The sequence below is a fragment of the Lagenorhynchus albirostris genome, chromosome 6 (assembly GCF_949774975.1).
Source record: "Lagenorhynchus albirostris chromosome 6, mLagAlb1.1, whole genome shotgun sequence".
Taxonomy (NCBI): domain Eukaryota; kingdom Metazoa; phylum Chordata; class Mammalia; order Artiodactyla; family Delphinidae; genus Lagenorhynchus; species Lagenorhynchus albirostris.
The window spans coordinates 10,062,859-10,088,455 of NC_083100.1; the positions used below are offsets into that span (position 1 = coordinate 10,062,859).

The 25,597-nt window shown below is 39.2% G+C and overlaps 1 protein-coding gene across 2 annotated transcripts in view; it reads left to right on the top strand.

Moving 5' to 3' along the window:
- PID1 (phosphotyrosine interaction domain containing 1) overlaps positions 1 to 25,597 on the top strand; it is a 255,879-nt gene that overhangs the window by 93,325 nt on the left and 136,957 nt on the right. For both annotated transcript variants that reach the window (XM_060151921.1, XM_060151922.1), the window contains exon 2: positions 19,906 to 20,052. In XM_060151921.1, the coding sequence (XP_060007904.1) occupies positions 19,906 to 20,052 (147 nt within the window). The remainder of the gene's footprint in view (positions 1 to 19,905; positions 20,053 to 25,597) is intronic.

Genomic DNA, 25,597 nt, shown 5'->3' on the forward strand with positions numbered 1-25,597 from the left:
GATTCTCTATGTATAGTATCATGTCATCTGCAAACAGTGACAGCTTTACTTCTTCTTTTCCGATTTGGATTCCTTTTATTTCCTTTTTTTCTCTGATTGCTGTGGCTCAAACGTACAAATCTATATTGAAGAAGAGTGGTGAGAGTGGGTAACCTTGTCTTGTCTTCCTGATCTTAGTGGAAATGCTTTCAGTTTTTCACCATTGAGGACGATGTTGGCTGTGGGTTTGTCATATATGGCCTTTATTATGTTGAGGAAAGTTCCCTCTATGCCTACTTTCTGCAGGGTTTTTATCATAAATGGGTGTTGAATTTTGTTGAAAGCTTTCTCTGCATCTATTGAGATGATCATATGGTTTTTCTCCTTCAGTTTGTTAATATGGTGTATCACGTTGATTGATTTGCATATATTGAAGAATCCTTGCATTCCTGTAATAAACCCCACTTGATCATGGTGTATGATCCGTTTAATGTGCTGTTGGATTCTGTTTGCTAGTATTTTGTTGAGAATTTTTGCATCTATGTTCATCAGTGATATTGGCCTGTAGTTTTCTTTCTTTGTGACATCCTTGTCTGGTTTTGGTATCAGGGTGATGGTGGCCTCATAGAATGAGTTTGGGAGTGTTCCTCCCTCTGCTCTATTTTGGAAGAGTTTGAGAAGGATAGGTGTTAGCTCTTCTCTAAATGTGTGATAGAATTCGCCTGTGAAGCCGTTAGGTCCTGGGGTTTTGTTTGTTGGAAGATTTTTAATCACAGTTTCAATTTCAGTGCTTGTGATTGTCTGTTCATATTTTCTATTTCTTCCTGATTCAGTCTTGGCAGGTTGTGCATTTCTAAGAATTTGTCCATTTCTTCCAGGTTGTCCATTTTATTGGCATAGAGTTGCTTGTAGTAATCTCTCATGATCTTTTGTATATCTGCAGTGTCTGTTGTTACTTCTCCTTTTTCGTTTCTAATTCTATTGTTTTGAGTCTTCTCCCTTTTTTTCTTGATGAGTCTGGCTAATGGTTTATCAATTTTGTTTATCTTCTCAAAGAACCAGCTTTTAGTTTTATTGATCTTTGCTATCGTTTTCTTCATTTCTTTTTCATTTATTTCTGATCTGATTTTTATGATTTCTTTCCTTCTGCTAACTTTGGGGTTTTACTGTTCTTCTGTCTTTAATTGCTTTAGGTGCATGGTTAGGTTGTCTATTTGAGATGTTTCCTGTTTCTTAAGGTAGGATTGTATTGCTATAAACTTCCCTCTTAGAACTGCTTTTGCTGCATCCCATAGGTTTTGGGTCATCGTGTCTCCATTGTCACTTGTTTCTAGGTATTTTTTTATTTCCTCTTTGATTTCTTCAGTGATTACTTCGCTATTAAGTAGTGTATTGTTTAGCCTCCATGTGTTTGTATTTTTTACAGATCTTTTCCTGTAATTGATATCTAGTCTCATAGCTTTGTGGTCGGAAAAGATACTTGATACAATTTTAATTTTCTTAAATTTACCAAGGCTTGATTTGTGACCCAAGATATGATCTATCCTGGAGAATGTTCCATGAGCACTAGAGAAAAATGTGTATTCTGTTGTTTTTGGATGGAATGTCCTATAAATATCAATTAAGTCCATCTTGTTTAATGTATCATTTGAAGCTTGTGTTTCCTTATTTATTTTCATTTTGGATGATCTGTCCATTGGTGAAAGTGGGGTGTTTAAGTCCCCTACTATGATTGTGTTACTGTCAATTTCCCCTTTTATGGCTGTTAGTATTTTCCTTATGTATTGAGGTGCTCCTATGTTGGGTGCATAAATATTTACAATTGTTATATCTTCTTCTTGGATCGATCCCTTGATCATTATGTAGTGTCCTTCTTTGTCTCTTGTAATAGTCTTTATTTTAAAGTCTATTTTGTCTGATATGAGAATTGCTACTCCAGCTTTCTTTTGGTTTCCATTTGCATAAAATATCTTTTTCCATCCCCTCACTTTCAGTCTGTATGTGTCTCTAGGTCTGAAGTGGGTCTCTTGTAGACAGCAAATATATGGGTCTTGTTTTTGTATCCATTCAGCCAATCTGTGTCTTTTGGTGGGAGCATTTAGTCCATTTACATTTAAGGTAATTATCGATATGTATGTTCCTATTCCCATTTTCTTAATTGTTTTGGGTTCGTTATTGTAGGTCTTTTCCTTCTCTTGTGTTTCTTGCCTAGAGAAGTTCCTTTAGCAGTTGTTGTAAAGCTGGTTTGGTGGTGCTGAACTGTCTCAGCTTTTGCTTGTCTGTAAAGGTTTAAATTTCTCCATCAAATCTGAATGAGATCCTTGCTGGGTAGAGTAATCTAGGTTGCAGGTTTTTCTCCTTCATCACTTTAAATATGTCCTGCCAGTCCCTTCTGGCTTGCAGAGTTTCTGCTGAAAGATCAGCTGTTAACCTTATGGGGATTCCCTTGTGTGTTATTTTTCCCTTGCTGCTTTTAATATGTTTTCTTTGTATTTAATTTTTGACATTTTGATTAATATGTGTCTTGGCGTATTTCTCCTTGGAGTCATCCTGTATGGGACTCTCGGTGCTTCCTGGACTTGATTAAGTATTTCCTTTCCCATATTAGGGAAGTTTTCAACTATAATCTCTTCAAATATTTTCTCAGTTCCTTTCTTTTTCTCTTCTTTTTCTGGAACCCCTATAATTCGAATGTTGGTGCGTTTAATGTTGCCCCTGAGGTCTCTGAGACTGTCCTCAGTTCTTTTCATTCTTTTTTCTGCTCTGCAGTAGTTATTTCCACTATTTTATCTTCCAGGTCACTTCTCCGTTTTTGTGCCTCAGTTATACTGCTATTGTTCCCATCTAGAGTATTTTTCATTTCTTTTATTGTGTTGTTCATCATTGTTTGTTTCATCTTAGTTCTTCTAGGTCCTTGTTAAATGTTTCTTGCATTTTGTGTATTCTATTTCCAAGATTTTGGGTCATCTTTACTATCATTATTCTGAATTCTTTTTCAGGTAGACTGCCTATTTCCTCTTCATTTGTTAGGTCTGGTGGGTTTTTATGTTGCTCCTTCATCTGCAGTGTGTTTTTCTGTCTTCTCATTTTGCTTATCTTACTGTGTTTGGGGTCTCCTTTTTGCAGGCTGCAGGTTTGTAGTTCCCATTGTTTTTGGTGTCTGTCCCCAGTGGCTAAGGTTGGTTCAGTGGGTTGTGTAGGCTTCCTTGTGGAGGGGAGTAGTGCCTGTGTTCAGGTGGATGAGGCTGGATCTTGTCTTTCTGGTGGGCAGGTCCACGTCTGGTGGTGTGTTTGTGGACTTATTATGATTTTAGGCAGCCTCTCTGCTAATGGGTGGGGTTGTGTTCCTGTCTTGCTAGTGGTTTGGCATAGGATGTCCGCACTGTAGCTTGCTGGTCGTTGAGTGAAGCTGGGTGCTGGTGTTGAGATGGAGGTCTCTGGTAGATTTTCGCCGTTTGATATTATGTGGAGCTGGGAGGTCTCTTGTGGACCAGTGTCCTGAAGTTGGCTCTCCCACCTCAGAGGCACAGCACTGACTCCTGGCTCCAGCACCAAGAGCCTTTCATCCACACGGCTCAGAATAAAAGGGAGAGAAAGTAGAAAGAAAGAATTAGTAGTAGTAGAAAGAAAGAAAGAAAGGAGGGAGGGAGGGAGGAAGGAAGGATGGAGGGAAGGAAGGAAAGAAAGAAAGGAAGAAGATAATGTAAAATAAAATAAGATAAAATATAATAAAATTATTAAAATAAAAAATAATTATTAAGAAAAAAAGAAAAAAAATTTAAAAAAACAAAAACAATGGATGGATAGAACCCTAGAACAAATGGTGGAAGCAAAGCTATACAGACAAAATCTCACACAGAAGCATACACGTACACACTCACAAAAAGAGGAAAAGGGGAAAAAATAATAAATCTTGCTCTCAAAGCCCACCTCCTTAATTTGGGATGATTGGTTGTCTATTCATGTATTCCACAGATGCAGGTACATCAAGTTGATTGTGGAGCTTTAATCCGCTGCTCCTGAGGCTGCTGGAAGAGTTTTCCCTTTCTCTTCTTTGTTCGCACAGCTCCCGGGGCTCAGCTTTGGATTTGGCCCCGCCTCTGCGTGTAGGTCGCTGGAGGGCGTCTGTTCTTCGCTCAGACAGGAAGGGATTAAAGGAGCCGCTGATTCGGGGGCTCTGGCTCACTCAGGCTGGTGTAGGGGGTTGGGGTGGGGAGGGAGGGGCACGGATTGCGGGGCGGGCCTGCGGCGGCAGAGGCCGGCGTGACGTTGCACCAGCCTGAGGCGTGACGTGAATTCTCCCTGGGCAGTTGTCCCTGGATCCCAGGACCCTGGCGGTGGCGGGCTGCACAGGTTCCCCGGAAGGGGTGTGTGGCTAGTGACCTGTGCTCGCACACAGGCTTCTTGGTGGCAGCAGCAGCAGTCTTAGCGTCTCATGCCCGTCTCTGGGGTCCGCGCTGTTGGCCGCGGCTCGCGCCTGTCTTTGGAGCTCCTTTAAGCAGCGATCTTAATCCCCTCTCCTCACGCACCAGGAAACAAAGAGGGAAGAAAAAGTCTCTTGCCTCTTCGGCAGGTCCAGACTTTTCCCGGGACTCCCTCCCGGGTAGCCGTGGTGCACTAACCCCCTGCAGGCTGTGTTCACGCCGCCAACCCCAGTCCTCTCCTGGCGCTCCGACGGAAGCCTGAGCCTCAGCTTCCAGCCCCGCCTGCCCCAGCGGGTGAGCAGACAAGCCTCTCGGGCTGGTGAGTGCTGGTCGGCCCTGATCCTCTGTGCGGGAATCTCCCCGCTTTGCCCCCTGCAGCCCTGTTGCTGTGCTGTCCTCCGCGGCTCCGAAGCTTCCCCCATCTGCCACCCGCAGTCTCCACCCGCGAAGGGCCTTCCTAGTGTGTGGAAACCTTTCCTCCTTCACAGCTGCCTCCCACTGGTGCAGGTCCCGTCCCTATCCTTTTGTGTCTGTTTATTCTTTTTCCTTTTGCCCTACCCAGGTACGTGGGGGGTTTCTTGGCTTTTGGGAGGTCTGAGGTCTTCTGCCAGCGTTCAGTAGGTGTTCTGTAGGAGCTGTTCCACGTATATTTCTGGTGTATCTGTGGGGAGGAAGGTGATCTCTGCGTCTTACTCTTCCGCCATCTTCCCGGAAGTCCTTCTGCTGTGTATTTAAGCTGGTTGTATTTCAGCTTTTTCTCCTTTATCTGACTATGAACTTCATAATATTATCAAGTACCAATAGAATGCCTGTAATCAGTAGTTTGTGAATTGAATAAAAATGAATTAAAGGGAAATTACGTTTTATAATAGTTTGGGTTCTTCCAGAAATAGACCCTGAGATTTAAGTGCAAGTAGCCTTTTGGGAAGTTCAGGAAACATTGGTCGGGAGCAGGGAGGTGGGGCAGGAAGGGAGAGGAGGCAGTGAGCTATGTTATCAAGCTTAATCCTGCGGGAAGTTCTCAGAAATGTGAAAAACCAAGCCTAAAGCCAAACCGAAACAAAAAAGTACCCCCAATTCAGAGTTCAACCACTTGTAAGGATGGGGAGCTGGGGTATTTATACTCTGACTCTCTGTCATTCACTGACTGAGGACTCCCAACGATGTTCATCCACTGCACTTGCTTCTTTGGCTTTGGGAAAGGCCCTTGGCAGAGAGAAGCAGGTACTGATGGTGAAGTTACAGGGCAGCCAGACATGGGAAGGCCTTAGGGCTAAAGGCAGGGCACCAGGAGTGTCAGCTGTAGGCTTTCTTAGCACTTTGTGACTCGAATAATAGGAAGAAAGGTGACGAATGGTTTTTGTTTGGAATGGGGGAACTCTTACTTCCTCAATGTCAGTCTCCCTGGTTGAAGTTCAGCTCCATGAATACGGGAAGTATGCTTGTCTTATTCAACACTGTATACCCAGCAGAGTCTCTGATTCAACAAATGAGAGGATTAATGAATAAATGTCAAAATAAACCAGCACAGGTTTGAGATATGTTCTTTATTGTGTTCCAGTTCCAGCGAGGTCAGAGCAGGTAGGGCACAAGGTGGTAATGAAAGCTGACAAGTATCAGGTGCAGTTTGCCTTCAAGAACTCTTAGAAAACAGACTAACCACAGGGTAGAATTGCTTCTTCAGGGGGCCAGGGCTGCTTATTGAACCACTGGCATTTTCATGACTGTGCAGTTTAGACTCAGATTCAGATCCACTGAACTCAGACGAGCCCAGGGCAAGCCCTGCCCACTTTCTTTGGTCCTGAGGCATTTAGCATTACCTTGGGTTCAGGTGCAGTGAAAACAAGTAATACTGCCTGGCAGTGGCCAGTGAAATATCTGTGCCCAGATAAGCTTGAAACCATGAAGAGTCCACGTGGTGAGTACCTTCTCTTTCTGTTATGGGCTGAACTGTGCCTGCTCCTCCCTCAAAAAAGACATGTGGAAGTCCTAATCCCTGTTGCTTGAGAATGTGACCTTATTTAGAAATAGGGTCTTTGCAGAGGTCATCAAGTTAAACTGAGGTCATTAGGATGGGACCTAATCCACTATGGTGTCCTTACAAAAAAGGGAAATTTGGATTCAGAGACAGATGTACACAGAGGGAACGTGATGTGAAGACACACAGAGAAGGCAGCCATGTGCCTGGAGTGATGCATCTGCTAGCCAAGGAATGCCAGGGCTCACCAGCAGACTCCAGAAGCTAGAAGAAGGAGGGAAGGATTCTCCCCTCAAGCTGCCAAAGAGACCATGGCCCTGTTGACACCTTGATTTGGGGCTTCTTGACTCCAGAACTGTTAGACAATACATTTCTGTTGTTTCTTTTTGGTACTTTGTTATGGCAGCCCTAGAGAAGTAGGGCTTCTTTTCTTTTTTTTCTTTCTTTTTTCTTTTTTTCTTTTTTTTCTTTTTTCTTTCTTTCTTTTCTTTTCTCCTTTCTTTATTTTATTTTTTTGATCAATACTTTTCTAAATAATTGTCCTCTCCCTCCCTCTCTTCCTCCTACTGTTTCCTTGTTTTCTTACATATGCTGCGTTGATAACATAGTTGACATTTGCTTGTGGGTTCCCTGGAGTAAGAAAGGAAATTCCATTCTTGAACCATTTGGAGAACAGCAGAAAACCCCTCTTCAGATGTTTGGACCTTTTGGCTGTTACTCAAGAGGGAGTCATTTTCCTCATTGAAATGGTTTGCCATCTCTGCCAGGACTGGGTGGAGATGAGCCTTTTCTGCTGTTGTAGTTTGGTGAGTCTGGCCTGAGGGATGGCCTGTATCTCCTACCTATTGGATCTTCAGAGGCTGCAGGCATGGAGCCCTTCCTTTCCAAGGAGATTTGTGTGATTTCTGGGAACCAAGTACGGCCAGTAGTGATGGTTCCTTTGGCGAGAGTTGTCAGCATCCTACATATGAGGCTGGATTGTTTTCTGGTCGTGGACTTGGACCAGAGATCATTACCAAGGTGATTTTCAGAACGCAACAGTCTAGTTGATGGTAGTGAGCTGTGGTGTGGAGTCAAGAAATGGAAGGAAGTGAAGGAAGATGAGAACAGGGTGATGTGGGCGTATGTGTAGTTTGATGGCTTTGTTTTTAAATTCCAATTATGTTGTTTTTCTTTACTCACTTAATCATTTATTTATTCATTAAATATTTATTTTGTGACTGCTCTGCGTCAGGTGCTTTGTGAGGGACGAGGATTACAAAGAAAAGACAACCTTGTAAACAGTACATTCAGGTGTTACAGGTGGTATGCAGATACTCACTGTTGTACAGGTACGGTTCAAGCATAAAGCAGACAGAGAGGTTAATTCTACCCGGGCTGGGAGGTAAGGAGTTTCAGAAAAGCCTTTATAGATGTGATCATAATTGAGAGGACAGTCAACAAAATATTAAAGTTGCTGTCTCCCTCAATGTGTATTAATTTTTGCTCTTTTTAAAAAACTCTCCTAAAGGTATCATGTATAGCAAATGAATTCTCAGTCCTCTGTAGATGACTCGGCAGCATAGCGCTCTCCACTGACCCCTGATCAAAGCAAACTCTGGTCTTGTCAAAGCTCTGTCTTGTCACCTTCCTGACCATTTGAAGCCTGGGCACAAAATTATTTTAAGTTTCCTTCCAACCTGCCAAGATAATGTTCAATCCTGCATCAACCAAAACATTGTCCTATACAGGAATTTTGTCTGGCAAAAATGAAGTGAAAATAAAACCAAATGTTTGTAGATGTAAATGTCTTTGTGTTCAGAACATTTATCTGCAAGGTCCTGTGGAGCAAGGTATTTACTGACACCATAAAGCCAAGCATTTCAAATGGGAACATTTAGGTGCCCCTGGGGCCATACTCAGGGCCCAAATGTAGTCCCTTGGGAGAATGTGAGAAACAGTTCTTCGGAATCTTACATAATCTTCACTTCTCTGGGCTTTGTTTTCTTCATCAGTGAAATGAGGTAGTTGGTCTAGTTCATCTGAAAGGTGTACTCTGTATTTCTGGCTAGTTCCTCCCACAGAGTTTATGGCTTATGTTTCTACGTTTATTTATGAGGGAGGATAGGACCAATATATCTCTAAGAAGAGGTATCTGAGAAGGGAGATAGGAAACTGACCACAATCAGATAGTAGTCAGCATTGGTGAAACCGTAAATATCTGAGATGGAAAGAAACAGAGTCTGGAGGAAAGGACCTTTGGAAATGATAGATGATGCTAATATGCACTTCACAACATTTTATGTGTATCTCCCAAACACAAAGCATTCTTCAGTGTACTTAGTTTTTAACTGATTAAAAATATGAATTGACTTATGCCTTTGCCTAGGATGCATCACTTTCATCCTATCAACAGGAAAAAGTCAGATAGTTTATAAAATCATAGCTTCTCTTTGAATCCATCAAAGAGCCAGGGTCATAGTACATCCAACCAGCCTGCAATATACAGAGGATAAGGCCTCCAAAAAGCGACTACATATGAGTTATGGCTCACATGTGGAAGAGGATGGGAGGAAGATGGCCTGTGATACAAGAAGGAAAGAAAAATTCAGCTAAAATTATTAACAATTTTCTAAAGGTCAATTATGGGCTAACACAAGAGTATAGAACCCACGGTGGCTGTATACCCATGGGGGAGTCACACCGTCTTGCAGGCTTCTCTAAACTGACTGCCACTGGAACTCAGGAGAGGGATTGAGAGGCAGGCTACAGGCCAGAGCAAGCCTCCCTTGACATGTGGTTATCAGGCACAAAGCCTCACCTCAGTCTTCTCCCTAAGAAGCATAAGATTTCACAGCTAAGGTAGGGTGGCATATCCTACCTTAGGTGAAGGTATAGGTGAAGGAGTCAAGAAATGGTGGTTGAAGGTGAAGACCCATTGTGCAGAGGTGAAGACCCATTGTAAATTGTGGAGAGGAAAAGAAAAAATCCTCTACATCTAGGGGAAAGGTGGGAAACCAGCCTGGATCCAGAACAGTAGAGGTCCCTTGTAGCAAAGTCAAGACCATTGAGAGCATGATTTCCAAGACTAAAAGACACAGGACATGCCCTAGAAAGCACCTAGTATCAAGAAATTTCAGTCAACCTTTAGGGGCAGGGAAGAAGTGTCAAGAGAGACTCTCTCACTCAGGTGTACAGAGGAGTCTGAAAGCTGAGGGTGGAGCACGAGTATTGAGACATTCTTCCCAGCAAACTAGACCCTACCCTGAAGACAAAGAAACGCTGGTGGAATTGAAGTCTGTACTACAGCAATAAAGCCCCAACCCAGACGATTTCCAGGCTAGACTGACTTGACACACTGCACCAGTGCTCACTAAGCTATAGAAGGAATGTGGTCCATTTCTGGTATAAATGCATTTACTACACTACTGAAATGATGTCTAGAATTCAGTAAAAAATATAAGATGTACAAAAAGTCAAGAGAAAAAACAATTTGTCTTCTCCATGGTGAGGAGACAAAGCCATTAGTAAAACCAGACTCAGTGGCGACCGGAGTATGGAGTTTAAAATAACTGTCATTAGTATATCAAAGGCTCTAGAGAAAAAAGTGAGGGCATACATGAACATATGGGGAATTTCAGCAAAGAGAAACTGTAAGAAAGAATCAAATGAAACTGCTAGGGAAAACAAGAACAAAAACAGCAACAACAGAGTAACAGAGATGAAGACAGACTTTAATGAACTCATCAGTAGACTCGACACAAACAAAGGAAAAATAAGTGAACTTGAAGATAGGCCACTGTGTTGATTGTATTGATTTTCTGTGTCATATTTCATTGATTTCTCCTTTGTCTTTATTATGTGGTTTCTTTTATTTACTTTTGGGTTTCATTTATTCTTTGCTTTTTTTCCTTAAGTTTGAAGCTGAGTTTGTTGAATAGAGAACTTTCTTCTACAGTTCTAATCTATGTCTAATATTTCTAATACTGGCATTTATGCTATAAAATTTCCCTTAAGTACCATTTTAGTGGCATCCTAGAATTTTTGATGTGTTATGTTTTCATTTTCATTCAGTTCAAACTAATTTCTGTTTTACCTCTTGATTTATTCTTTCATCCATGGGTTATTTAGAAGTGTGCTATATAGTTTACATATATTTGGAAAATTTACAGGTATTTTTCTGTTATTACTTTGTATAGCTTGAATCCTAAACTTACTTTTTTTGTGGCTCAGCATTTTGTCTGTCTTGGTAAATGTTTTATGTACACTTGAATTCTGTTTTTTGGTAAAGTGGTTTATAATTATCAGTCATGTTAGGTTGGTTGATGGTGCTATTCAAATCTTCTGTATCCTTACAGCTTTTCTATCTACTCATTCTATCAATTTTGGAGAGAGCAGTATTGAAATTGCCAACCGTATTTGTGTTTTTTGTCTACTACTTATCCTTGTGGTCTATCATATTTATTTGCTTCTTCATTTTTAGAGTGAATTTCTTATAGGCAGCCTAGAGTTGGGTTTTGTTTTTGATTCAGTCTCACTATATATTTCTTTTATTTGGGATATTTAGGCCATTTACATTTTATACAATTGTTGACACATTTAATTTTAAATCTTTTATTTATTTTCTATTTGTCTTATCTTTTTTGGTTAAGTTTTTCCTCTATTTCTGCCTTCTTTTTATGATTCCATTTTATCTTCTTTATACTTATATATAACTCTTTGGTTTGTTATTTTAGTCATTGCTTTATGGTTTATAGTATACACCTTTAACTTATTACAACCTACCTTCAGATGATATTAAACCATGTCATATATACTGTTAGATCCTTACAATAGTATACTTCCATTTTTACCTTTTCTGACCATTGTACTAGTGTGGCAATACATCTTACTTTTATATCTGCTAAAATCCCGTACCACATTGTTATTATTTTTAGTAATTTTGAATAGTCAAAATTATCTGATAATTATTATAAATTATAGATAATTATTCATTATCTTTGAATGAATTTTAAATTATAAGAAAGAAACTTATTAGTCCATATAGTTACCCTCTTCTCTGCTCTTCATTCCCTTTTATAGATCTATATTTTCATCTTTTCTTTTGCCCAACTGACTTTCTTTAACATTTCTTCTAGAAAAGGTCCACTGGCAATGAATTGTTTCAATTTTATTTTACCTTCATTCTATACCCAGAATTCTTGATTTGCTGTGGTGTAATTTTCTTCTATTTCTTCTGCTTGGGGCTTATTGAGATTCTTGTATTTGTGGGTTTATAATTTCCTCAAATTTAGAAAATTTCTAGCTGTTTCCTCAGTTTTTTTCTTGTTTTTCCTTACTTCTCCTCTGGGGCTCCAGTTATACATATATCAGGATATTTGAAGTTGTCCCTTAGCTCCTTGATGCATTTTTTTTCTTCTTTTCTCTCTGTTTCATTTTGAATAGTTTCTATTGTTATGTCTCCAAGTTCACCAATGTTTTTTTTTCTATAATGGAATCTGTTAGTAGCACCCAGTGTGCTTTTCCCCTTTACCATTATAGTTTTTATCTTTAGAAGTTAAATTTGGATCTTTTTATATCTTCAGTATCTCTACTTACCTTTTGGAATATATGAAATACAGTTTTAATGTCTTTACCTGGTCATTATAACATCTATGTCATTTTTGGCTGGTTTTTATTAATTGATTTGTCTCTATTATGGGTTCTATTTTCCTGCCTTTTTGCATGCCTGGTGATTTTTGATTGGATGTTAGACATTTTGAATTTTACCTTGTTGGTTGCTGGATATTTTTGTAATCCTATAAATATTTTTCAACAATTTTTGTGGAATTCAGGTAAATTACTCTGAAGTACTTTGATTATTTTGGATCATCTTTTAAAGATTTGCAGGTGGAATCAGAGTGGCATTTAGTCTAGTGCTAATTATTTCCTACTACTGTGACTAGACATTGAGTACTCTACCCAGTGCCCTATGACTCATGAGTTTTTCCATTCATTGGTGGAAACAGACAATATTGCTGGTTCTGTGTGAGCACCAGCACGTTCATCTCTAGTTCTTTCCAGTGGTTCTTTTCCTTTGGTTAGTTTCCTTTCATGTATGCTCTGATTAGTACACAGCTGAATATTTAAGGGGACACGCTGCAGATTTCCAAAGTTCTCTCTGTGTGCAGATATCCCCTTTTATTTGTCTCCCTGGGCTTTCATCTCTGTCACCTTTAGCTCAGGGACTCTGCTGGGCCCTTCTCCTCCCTTCATGGCAGCCTGCAGACTCCCTCAAGGTAGTAAGCCGGACAATTGTATAACTTATCTCATTTGTGTCACATCTTTCAGAGATCACTGTCCTTCATTGCCTGATATCCAGTGTCTCACAAACTGTTGCTTCATATTTTTTTTTTCTAGTTTATTTGGTTGTTTTAGGTGGCAGGATCTATTTGGTTCCTGTTACTCCATCTGGATTGAAACCGAAGTAAAAAATACTGATCTTTAGCAGTTTAATTGAATTCAGTGCAATAAGACACTCATACCACCAGGAGCATGTGGGAATAACTTAGAGAAGAACAGATTTCTAAATGCTTATTCCTATCCCATACTTAATTATGTGGAATGACCAGACAATTGGCCCATTTTATTAATACTTCTCTCTATCATTCACTCACACTCTGTTAGTTGAATATTCATAATTTAAATATAGGTATGGGTCAATTCAACTGTACTTGAATTTTTTTCATGAGTGGGTGGAATTTTTATTCTATGCTCCTAGCATTTGTCATTTTCCATCAGGGGTTGCAAATTCAGATGCCTGTAAGGGTCAAGCAAGTATAGGAGTGAAGTTGGTAAGGCATAAATAGTCACTGGTCTTTATTTATTTATTTTTTATTTTTGGCTGCATTGGGTCTTCGTTGCTGCACATGGGCTATCCCTAGTTGTGGCGAGTGGGGGCTACTCTTCATTACAGTGTGCAGGCTTCTCATTATGTTGGCTTCTCTTGTTGTGGAGCATGGGCTCTAGGCATGCAGGCAGCACGCAGGCTCGGTAGTTGTGGTGCATGGTCTCAGTAGTTGCAGCGCTCAGGCTCTAGGGCTCAAGGGCTTCAGTAGTTGTGGCTCGTGGGCTCTAGAGCGCAGGCTCAGTAGTTGTGGCACACGGGCTTTGTTGCTCTGCGGCATGTGGGATTTTCCTGGACCAGGGATTGAACCCGTGTCCCCTGAATTGGCAGGCGCATTCTTAACCATTGAGCCACCAGGGTAGTCCCACTGGTCTTTAGTATAGAAGGGAAATCTGGCACTGGGGGAAGGAGGGACCATGGTGAATTGCAGAGGAAAATGCCTAAGTAAATAAGGGCGTTTGCAACAACCAGCTGGAACTCATTGTTGCCCTCAGGGAATGCAAGTTGCTTTTGTAGATATTCTGATCTTTCGAGAGAAATAGAAATGCAGATTTTAATCATATGTATCTCAGTTTTTGAATACTACTTCAAATTTTGATCATAAAGCAGTCTGTGAATCAAATAAAACTTATTTACAGGCTAAGTATGCCTTCAGGCTGTGAGCTTGCAACCTGTGTTCAACAATAAATTGTTAACATATACAAAAATAGTTCAGAAAATTACAGAAACCACTGAAGCTAGGGATACAGCACATAGGTATTTTTTTGTGTGTATGTGCATATGTGTGTATTTCAGATCAGTAACAAAAAGTAAATAAGTAGATACACACACGCAAACACATATACACACACTCCCCTGAGTGAGTCTTTCACAAGCCTTAGGGGCTTTTTGCATACTCTGTGGGCATGGAGTTATTTTTATGCTTCTCCCACATAATCTCTTGAGAGAATCTGTGATGTTCAAAAGAAATCTTCCATAATTAAAACTGCATGAATAAATATGGGTGTGTGAACATGAGTATTTTAAGTTAGTTTAATAATAGCTATCAGTTTAATAGATACAGACAGTCTTTTAAATTTATGAATATCTGGATGTAGGCCTTTAAGCTGTAACTTTTTGGAACATGGCAGTTACTAGGATAATTTGCAGCAAGAAGTTTCATGCCAAATTGGTGTACGTCTTTCTTTTCTTGAAATACCAGATCAACACAAATTGCATTAAAAATTTAATTCTTGAAATAAAATAGTGCAATTTTGTATATGCCTACTAGAAATGGGGAGATTATCCAACCCTGCTTTACTTTTAAAAAGGACAAAAACTAACAAACAAAACCTTTGCACTAAAATGTGTTTAAATGAAAGTTAAATTTTCTTTTATTCACTCACGTAATTACTCCTAATCATCTACCAAATCATTTGCTGTTTATTTAACAAAATATTTTTCTCATTTTTATGGGATTTTTTTGGTAAAAGTGCTAGAATGAATATTTAAAAGCAGAACTCTGAGAATATACATTAAATAGAAGCAAAAGGTTATTAGATCTAATTTATTAAAGGACACAGAAGTCATCACACCTGTTTCTTTATTCATATGTGGGGCCTGAATACACTTGTTATTTTAAAAGACAAGTGGTATACAATGTAAGGAAAGCACAACTGAGTTCCACTGATTCTTACAGAACCCTAAAGTAATAAAATGATTATGCGTAGAAAGTCAAAGCCCTACTGATTTTTGTACACTTGTACAAATTAACATTTGTTTGGGGTACTGAGTATTCTTCCATTAATTCCATTCATCCACTTGTTCCTTGCGGTTCTCTTGAGAACATTTGCAATATTTTTGAAGCTTGATTAGGGCATTACTGAATCAGTAATTTGCAAGTTAAAACTGACCATTTTAGTCAGCCTTCAAAATGCAAAGATGAGCCAGGGATTAAAACCTTTAATGCCTTCCCTCTAATTTGTGTGAAGACAGTGTTCCAGTTATCTTAGAAAAAGAGGAGGCAGGATTTGCCTTCCAAAGAAGTTCTGTATTTTGGATGCAGAATCAATACAAAGGTGAGATACGCTGGATTTGAATTGGTAAAATATGTAAATCTCTGCCTGCTAAACTGTCAGAGATTAATGTCTGAATAGGAGTGGGAAGCGCCAACTGTAAAATTATACAGGGCATGCGATTACCCCATCTGCATAATGGGGCTCGATTTAGAGGCTCTATTTTAGGATCGCACAGAAAGCACCAAATGTAGAAAGCAGAGCTTTGTTTAATTTGTCCTAGGCAGTGCCCTAATTTTCTACAACACTATTCACGTCCCTTCTTGAAGAATGAATAACACATTTTCTTTATGGAACCCTGTGCATCCGTCATTCGGGGACTGTAGCTTTTCCAAGCTACTCTATTAGATTGCTCTTGTGTTGCCTTTTTATGATGCCACTGGATTATGTTATTTGAGGTCGCATTATCTTTATTGCACTTGTATGTCCATGCAAAGAACAAGTGATATTATTTTTGACTGGTCATAACAAGCATTTTAAAGTTGACAGATGAGAAAACTGAGGCCCAGGAAGTATAAGGCCATGCAGTTCTGACAGAGTCGGTTATAGCAAATGGGTCTTGGCTACTCAGCAAGAATCGTGTATTACTGCAGGTACAGTATTCGACTGTGTCTTGAGACTTGGGGTTCCTCTTATTTGGGCAGTAGCTCAGAGAGCTTTGCCTTAAGTATTAATAACTAGGGACTAAAATACTTTCTTTGGATTATTATTTGGCGCCTGGTCACTAGGCTCAGCCTATTCCAATAACTAAGTGCGGGATTCACTATTTTTTTTAAAGATGATGTTGCTGTTCATTTATGCAGATTAACATTTATGAGGTCCTTTTAAAACTTTTATCTCCGTTTTATTTTTACAGATGATTTTTTATTAAGAAGTAGTTTTGTATTGGTGAGACTGAATTTTTTGGATCAGACACCTCCCTCAGCTCACTTAAGCATAAAAGGCACTGTATTGGTTCATTCTGTCAGTAAGTCCGTGGATAGATCTGAGTCAGATGCGGCTGGATCCAGGGGCTCAGCTTTGCCGTCTGCGACTTTCCATTTCTAAGCTCTCCTGTTGTCTCTGTGTGGTCTTATCATTCACTGAGGGACCTCGTGGGAAGAGAAGGTCAGCAGCAGCTCTGAACTCTTTACCCCCTTTTAGCAAAAACCCTACCTATCAACCTCCCAGGTGATTCTGTTCAGCCAGTCTTGAGTTTCATCTGAACCAATTCCTTTGGCCAGGTACATGGGGTTACTCCGATGGTCAGCCTGTGTCACGTATTCTTTCCCAGTGTTAGGGGGTGGGGAATTATGAATGACAGCCCCATTTCACAAAGCAGCCTATGGTAGTGGAGAAGTTTCCCTAAGGGAGGGACAGAAGAGTGTTCTTATCAGAAGCAGCTTTAGCTATTACACTTCGACCACTGAAGGTTTGCAAGACAGACTCAGAGTTACATAAAAATGTTAATTTTCTGTAAAAGTATGTATTGTTGTAGACTCAATGATTCATCACATAATCTACATTTTATTTCCCTCTTTACTTTCATCCTTTCACAGTGGACAAAAAAGACAATGCCATTAAAGAAAAAAAAACACTTTTTTTCTTTAATGTTTTAAAGACATTAAAAAAAACTTTCTCTATTTCACTTTCAAATATTGTCTTAGCCTTTTTCTTTAGCTCTTGTAAGGAACTTCTCATGTAGAATTGTTGTCATTTGATTTCACAGCCTCTATTGATTGTGAGAAATCTTTCGAGCAGAGGTTCACATTTTATTTCTGTTCCAGCTGTGCCTCTCACAGTGCTGGCTGAGTGGGGTTGTTGAGTAAAGGTGGGTGGTTGGATTGGTGAGTGATTACAGGGCAGCTATCTACCTGGCTGGAGATGCCCAAACTCTGTAGAATTATGTAGTTGAGGTTACACCACACATTGTGTTGAAGCTGGAATTTGAACTCCCTTATTTTCCTATCCCTAAGCTTATTTCTTTTACTTAGCTCCCAGGCAAGGGGGCCTTACATGTGCCCATCTGTAACTTCCAGTCTCTCTCTGTGCCTGGTAATTGAACCATTTGGTTCTGACAGGAATTACAGTGGGGACAGGAAGACAGTGTCAGAACTTCTGGGCAGCTTGACTGTCCAACCCGCATGAGAACACGGCCACTTCTAGTGCCATCTTTGGGACCTTCCTGTGTGGCATGAGTCAGGCCGAGTTGAGCTTCAATTTCATGTACCTCTCGTAGAGCGCCAGCAAAACGGCAGCCGAGGGAGAGTGTTCCCACTTGCTCATGACTTTGTCTTCTGATCCCCTCTCCCTTTATCATCCTCATCCCATAACTCTAGATAGTTGCTCACAGAGGCAAACTAACTTCAGCTGTCCCTCCCAGGGATCTCTGTTGCTCTTCCCAGACCACTTTGCAACCCTAAACCTGCACCCTCTTGGACTGGAATCAATTAAGAGCAAAGATAGAAACTTCCAGATTAATATGAAGACTTGCATTTATGCAATTAATATGAAGATTTCCTTACATTTAAAAAACTGCAAATCACTACTCCTTGGGAGACCTAAGTGCAAGTCTCTCTCCCATTTAAAAAATATCAGAGCTGGCAACTTTGTATTCTAAGACGTGGCTTTATCAGTTAGGGTTAAGTCAGAAAGACAGAAGTACCAGGAGATATGTATTAAGAGGTTTATTCAAGGAGTTGGCTTATGTGATTGTAGGGGCTGGCTAAGCAAGTTTGAAATCCTTAGGGCAGGCTGTCAGGAAGGGTGGGCTGGAACTCTGACATAGACTGAGATAGCTATTCACAGGTGGAATTTCTTCTTCAGGGAAGCCTCAGCTCACCTATTAAAGCCTGTAAATTGATTTAATCAGGCCCACCCAGATTATCTAAAATAATCTCCCTTACTTCCATTCAACTGATTATGGACTTTAACCACATTCACAAAGTACCTTCATGGCAGTACCTAGATTAGTATTTGATTGAATATCTGAGCATGGTAGCCTAGCCAAGTTAACATGTAAAACTGGTCATCGAAGTGGTCAGTTGGCGTTCTAGTAGATTCTGTGTGGACTTGTGAAATGCAGGCCTTGAAATCCTGATACAGATTTCAGAACCTCTACTGCCTTTATATTGAATTGTATGGGAACTGCTTTTGGTGATTTATATTCAGGTGAATGTACTTGTGTACATATGTCATCATTCACTTCTTTCAGTACTGTGCTTGTTTCACAAACTATAGCAGGTCCAGAAAGATCAAGTTGGATGAAGTAGTGAGCAGGTATACTTCATGAACCCTGGTTTAGAGATCATTATTTTTACATTTGTGCTGTGTATTTTTCTTTCACTTTATTACCTGCATTACCTTCCACAAATACTCCTTGGACATCTGTGAGGTTTCAGGTGATGTTTTAGGTACTTGGGAGACTTCATTGATTCAAACAGCTTCTACTGAGTATTTATGTGTACCAAACTTAGCTACATAATTTGTGGGGCCCAGTATAAAATGAAAATCAATGTCCTCCATTCAAAAAGTAGAAAAAAGTGCCATTAAAAGTACTGACAATAAAGCTTTTTCTTTTCTTCCATGAATCTCTCTCTGGAATCATGGTGGTTTTCCTTCCTTTTTTTTTTTTTTTTAATTTGCTGTTTAATCCTGTTCTAAGTTTAAAAAATTTTTTAAATTTTAGATTATTGACATGAATTTATCATTCATCATTTACCGGACCCAAGTAAATGGGAGGATAATGGATGGAAAATGAGGTTAGAGCCACTTTGGGTCCCTGAATCATGCATGGGCTTGAAGGCCAAAGTAAGGACTTAGAATTTTTCAGTGAGGAGTGGGGAAGACTTGGGAGACTTCTGGCAGAAGGGTGACAGCCATGGTGGGATTTTAGAAGGATCCCCTTTGGCTGCTGTGTGGCAAGGTTGGAAATGGCAGGATTAGTTTGGAAGCTGCTATAATAGACCAGACAATGATGGTACCTGGATTGGGTATATAGATAGATAGTGGTGATTAAACATGGCTGGATTCTGGGCATATTTCAAAACTAGTGCCAACAGGAGTTGCATATAGAATGAATATTTACTTAGAGTCCTGGCCTGGGGCAGCAGATAAAATGGTCCATTGAGAAACAGCGAATTTTCTAAAGTTCTGCAGCCAATGCATGGCAGAAGCAGAGAAGGCAGAAAACAGAAGTCCTGTGTGTGTGTGTTTTTCATCAGCTCTTCTCCTTTTTCATTACCTCTAGACTTTCCCCAAAGTATCTCCTGTAACATCCCCTTCCCAACATCTTCACTTATTTTGCTGAATTCAGCATGGCTTACATGTCTAGAATCTCATCTATACGTATCACTTTGGAAGAATCTCTCAGAGCAAGGTCCTGGTGACTCTACCACTGCCGCATGTTTTCATGGCATCTGTGTAGGGGTTGGCTGTCTCTTACAGTTTCATTTTGGTGGTATCCTGACAGTTTTTTCCTTCTATTTCACTTGATACCTTTTGGCCTGCTCTAGTAAAACAGAATTCATAAAACAAAGACTTTGCTACTGGGTTTGCTGTACAGTTGCACCCTGTATAATTCCAAATGAGTTAACTCTGTTTGGTTTTTTCTTTTCTCCTTTCCAGCACTTTCAGACCATGCTGAAGTCTAAGTTGAATGTCCTAACACTGAAAAAGGAACCTCTGCCAGCAGTCATTTTCCATGAGCCTGAGGCCATTGAGCTGTGCACCACCACGCCCCTGATGAAGACCAGAACTCACAGTGGCTGCAAGGTAGGAGGCACGTGGCCATCAGGGAACCTCTTGGTGGGGCAGACAAAAGGATGTATACCCTTAAGGCTCTTGTTCAAAGTGATAACTTTTTTAGGAATGAAAATATCAAACGACTAACAGAATAAGCTCATTGAGTGACGGTGGTCTGAATCCATACCCTGCTCTATTTTTCTTGATGATATAGCACTCTTCATCATTTTGGGGTTCACATAAAGGTATAAGTTTGGTATGTGTGAATGAAATAGTTTTCTTGCCATATTTTCTTTTTTTTTTAAACATCTTTATTGGAGTATAATTGCTTTACAATGTTGTGTTAGTTTCTGGTGCATAACAAAGTGAGTCAGCTATATGTATACATATATACCGACATCGCCTCCCTCTTGCGTCTCCATCCCACACTCCCTACACAACCCCTCTAGGTGGTCACAGAGCACCGAGCTGATCTCCCCGTAGGATGCAGCTGCTTCCCACTAGCTATCTATTTTACATTTGGTAGTATATCTATGTCCATGCCACTCTCTCACTTCGTCCCAGCTTACCCTTTCCTCTCCCTATGTACTCAAATTCATTCTCTACGTCTGCGTCTTTATTCCAGAATCATTCATCAGAACCATTAATTTTTTTAGATTCCATATATATGTGTTTGCATATGGTATTTGTTTATCTCTTTCTCACTCTGTATGACAGATTCTAGGTCCATCCACCTCACTACAAATAACTCAATTTCATTTCTTTTTATGGCTGAGTAATATTCCATTGTATATATATGTCACATCTTCTTTACCCATTCATCTGTCGATGGACATTTAAGTTTCTTCCATGTCCTGCTATTGTAAATAGAGCTGCAATGAACATTGTGGTACATGACTCTTTTTGAATTATGGTTTTCTCAGGGTATATGCCCAGGAGTGGGATTGCTGGGTCATATGGTAGTCCTATTTTTAGTTTTTCAAGGAACCTCCATACTGTACTCCATACTGGTTGTATCAATTTACATTCCCACCAACAGTGCAAGAGGGTTCCCTTTTCTCCACACCCTCTCCAGCATTTGTTGTTTGTAGATTTTTTGATGATGGCCATTCTGACTGGTGTGAGGGGATACTGCATTGTAGTTTTGACTTGCATTTCTCTAATGATTAGTGATGTTGAGCATCCTTTCATGTGTTTGTTGGCGATCTGTATATCTTCTTTGGAGAAATGTCTATTTAAATCTTTTGCCCATTTTTGGATTGGGTTGTTTGTTTTTTAGATATTGAGCTGCATGAGCTGCTTGTACATTTTGGAGATTAATCCTTTGTCCGTTGCTTCATTTGCAAATATTTTCTCCCATTCTGAGGGTTGTCTTTTCGTCTTGTTTATGGTTTTCTTTGCTGTGCAAAAGCATTTAAGTTTCATTTGGTCCCATTTGTATATTTTTGTTCTAATTTCCATTTTTCTAGGAGGTGGGTCAAAAAAGATCTTGCTGTGATTTATGTCAAAGACTGTTCTTCCTGTGTTTTCCTCTAAGAGTTTGATAGTTTCTGGCCTTACATTTAGGTCTTTAATCCATTTTGAGTTTATTTTTGTGTATAGTGTTAGGGAGTGTTCTAATTTCATTCTTTAACATGTAGCTGTCCAGTTTTCCTAGCACCACTTATTGAAAAGGCTGTCTTTTTTCAACTGTATATTTTTGCCTCCTTCATCAAATGTAAGGTGACCATATGTGCATGGGTTTATCTCTGGGCTTTCTGTCCTGTTCCGTTGATCTATATTTCTGCTTTTGTGCCAGTGCCATACTGTCTTGATTACTTTAGCTTTGTAGTATAGTCTGAAGTCAGGGAGCCTGATTCCTCCAGCTCCGTTTTTCTTTCTCAGGATTGCTTTGGCTATCCAGGGTCTTTTGTGGTTCCATACATATTGTGACACTTTTTGTTCTAGTTCTGTGAAAAATGCCATTGATAGTGTGACAGGGATTGCATTGAATCTGTAGATTGCTTTGGGTAGTATAGTCATTTTCACAATGTTGATGCTTCTAATCCAAAAACATGGTATGTCTCTCCATCTATTTGTATCATCTTTAATTTCTTTCATCAGTGTCTTATTGTTTTCTGCATACAGGTCTTTTGTCTCCTTATGTGGGTTTATTCTTAGGTATTTTATTTTTTTGTTGGGAGTATTTCCTTAATTTCTTTTTCAGATTTTTCATCATTAGTGTATAGGAATGCAGAAGATTTCTGTGCATTAATTTTGTATCCTGCTACTTTACCAAATTTATTGATTAGCTCTAGTAGTTTTCTGATAGCATGTTTAGGATTCTCTATGTATAGTATCATGTCATCTGCAAACAGTGACAGCTTTACTTTTTCTTCTCCAAATTGGGTTCCTTTTATTTCTTTTTCTTCTCTGATTGCTGTGGCTAAAACTTCCAAAACTATGTTGAATAATAGTGGTGAGGGTGGGCATCCTTGTCTTGTTCCTGATTTTAGTGGAAATGTTTTCAGTTTTTCACCATTGAGTACAATCAATGTTGGCTGTGGTTTGTCATATATGGCCTTTATTATGTTGAGGTAAGTTCCCTTTATGCCTACTTTCTGGAGAGTTTTTATGATAAATGGGTGTTGAATTTTGTCGAAAGCTTTTTCTGCATATCATATGGCTTTTATCCTTCAGTTTTTTAACATGGTTTATCACATTGATTGATTTGCATATATTGAAGAATCCTTGCATTCCTGGGATAATCCCCACTTGATCATGGTGTATGATCCTTTTCATGTGCTGTTGGAATCTGTTTGCTAGTATTTTTTTGAGGATTTTGCATCTATGTTCATCAGTGTTATTGGTCTGTAGTTTTCTTTTTGTGTGAGATCTTCGTCTGGTTTTGTTATCAGATGGTGGTCTCGTAGAATGAGTTTGGGAGTGTTCCTCTGTCTGCTATATTTGGAAGAGTTTGAGAAGGATAGGTGTTAGCTCTTCTCTAAATGTTTGATAGAATTTGTCCGTGAAGCCATCTGGTCCTGGGCTTTTGTTTGTTGGAAGATTTTTAATCACATTCTCAATTTCAGTGCTTGTGATTGGTCTGTTTTTATTTTCTATTTCTTCCTGGTTCAGTCTCAGATGTTTGTGCTTTTCCAAGAATTTGTCCATTTCTTCCAGGCTGTCCATTTAATTGGCATAGAGTTGCTTTTAGTAATGTCTCATGATTCTTTGTAATTCTGCAGTGTCATTTGTTACTTCTCCTTTTTTATTTCTAATTCTGTTGATTTGAGTCTTTTCCCTTTTTTCTTGCTGAGTTTGGCTAATGGTTTATCAATTTTGTTTATCTTCTTAAAGAACCAGCTTTTGGTTTTATTGATGTTTGCTATTGTGTCCTTCATTTCTTTTTTATTTCTTTCTGATCTGAGTTTTATGATTTCTTTCCCTCTGCTAACTTTGGGTATTTTTTGTTCTTCTTTCTCTAATTGCTTTAGGTGTAAGATTAGGTTGTTTATTTGAGATTTTTCTGGTTTCTTGAGGTAGGATTGTACTGCTATAAACTTCCCTTTTAGAACTGCTTTTCCTGCATTCCATAGGTTTTGGGTCATCGTGTTTTCATTGTCATTTTCTTTTAAATATTTTCTGATTTCCTCTTTGATTTCTTCAGTGATCTCTTTGTTATTTAGTAATATATTGTTTAGCCTCCATATGTTTGTATTTTTTACAGTTTATTTTCCTGTAATTGATATCTAGTCTTATAGTGTTTCGGTCAGAAAAAATACTTGATACAATTTCAGTTTTCTTAAATTTACCAAGGCTTGATTTGTGACCCAAGGTGTGATCTCTCCTGGAGAATGTTCCATGAGCCCTTTAGAAGAAATTGCATTCTGTTGTTTTTGGATGGAATGTCCTATAAATATCAATTAAGTCCATCTTGTTTAATGTATCATTTGAAGCTTGTGTTTCCTTATTTATTTTCATTCTGGATGACCTATCCATTGGTGAAAGTGGGGTGTTAACGTCCTGTACTACTATTGTGTTACTGTCGATATCCCTTTTTTTGGCTGTTAGCATTTGCCTTATGTGTTGAGGTGCTCCTTTGTTGGGTGTATAAATATTTGCAATTGTTATACCTTCTTCTTGGATTGATCCCTTGATCATTTTGTAGTGTCCTTCTTTGTCTCTTGTAATAGTCTTTATTTTAAAGTCTATTTTGTCTGATATGACAATTGCTACTCCAGCTTTCTTTTGATTTCCATTTGTATGGAATATCTTTTTCCCTCCCCTCACTTTCAGTCTGTATGTGTCCCTGGGTCTCAAGTGGCTGTCTTGTAGACAGCATATATACGGGTCTTGTTTTTGTATTCATTCAGCTAGTCTGTGTCTTTTGATTGGAGCATTTAATCCATTTACATTTAAGGTAATTATCGATACGTATGTTCCTATTATCATTTTCTTAATTGTTTGGGGTTTGTTATTGTAGTTTTGTCCCTCTCTTTTGTTTCGTGCCTAGAGAAGTTCCTTTAGCATTTCTGTAAAGCTGATTTGGTGGTGCTGAATTCTCTTAGGTTTCCTAGTCCGTAAAGATTTTAATTTCTCCGTCGAATCTGAATGAGATCCTTGCTGGATATAGTAATCTTGATTGTGTGTTTTTCCCTTTCATCACTTTATGTATGTCCTGCCACTCCCTTCTGGCTTGCAGAGTTTCTGGTGAAAGATCAGCTGTTAAATTTATGGGGATTGCCTTGTATGTTATTTGTTGCTTTTCCCATTCTGCTTTTAATATTTTTTCTTTGTATTTAATTTTTGATAGTGTGATTAATATGTCTCTTGGCATGTTTCTCCTTGGGTTTATCCTGTATGGGACTCTGTGCTTCCTGGACTTGACTGACTGTTTCCTTTCCCATATTAGGGAAGTTTTCAACGATAATCTCTTCAAATATTTTCTCAGACCCTTTCTTTTTCTCTTCTTCTTCTGTGACCCCTAGAATTTGGATATTGGTGCGTTTAATGTTGTCTCAGAGGTCTCTGAGACTGTTCTCAATTCTTTTCATTCTTTTTTCTTTATTCTGCTCTGTGGTAGTTATTTCCACTATTTTATCCTCAAGGTCACTTATCTGTTCTTCTGCCTCTGTTATTCTGCTATTGATTCCTTCTAGAGAATTTTTAATTTCATCTGTTGTGTTGTTCATCGTTGTTTGTTTGGTCTTTAGTTCTTCTAGGTCCTTGTTAAACGTTTCTTGTATTTTCTCCGTTCTGTTTCCAAGATTTTGGATCATCTTTACTATCATTACTCTGAATTCTTTTTCTTGTTTCCTTTCATTCGTTTGGTCTGGTGGGTTTTTACTTTGCTTCTTCATCTGATGCTTATTTATCTGTCTTTTCATTTTGCTTAACTTACTGTGTTTGGGGTCTCTTTTTTGTAGGCTGCAGGTTTGTAGTTCTTGTTGTTTTTGGTGTCTGCCCCCAGTGGGTAAGGTTGGTTCATTCGACTTTGTAGGCTTCCTGGTGGAGGGAAATGGGGCCTGTGTTCTGGTGGATGAGGATGGATTTTGTCTTTCTGGTGGGCAGGAGCACGTTTGGTGGTGTGTTT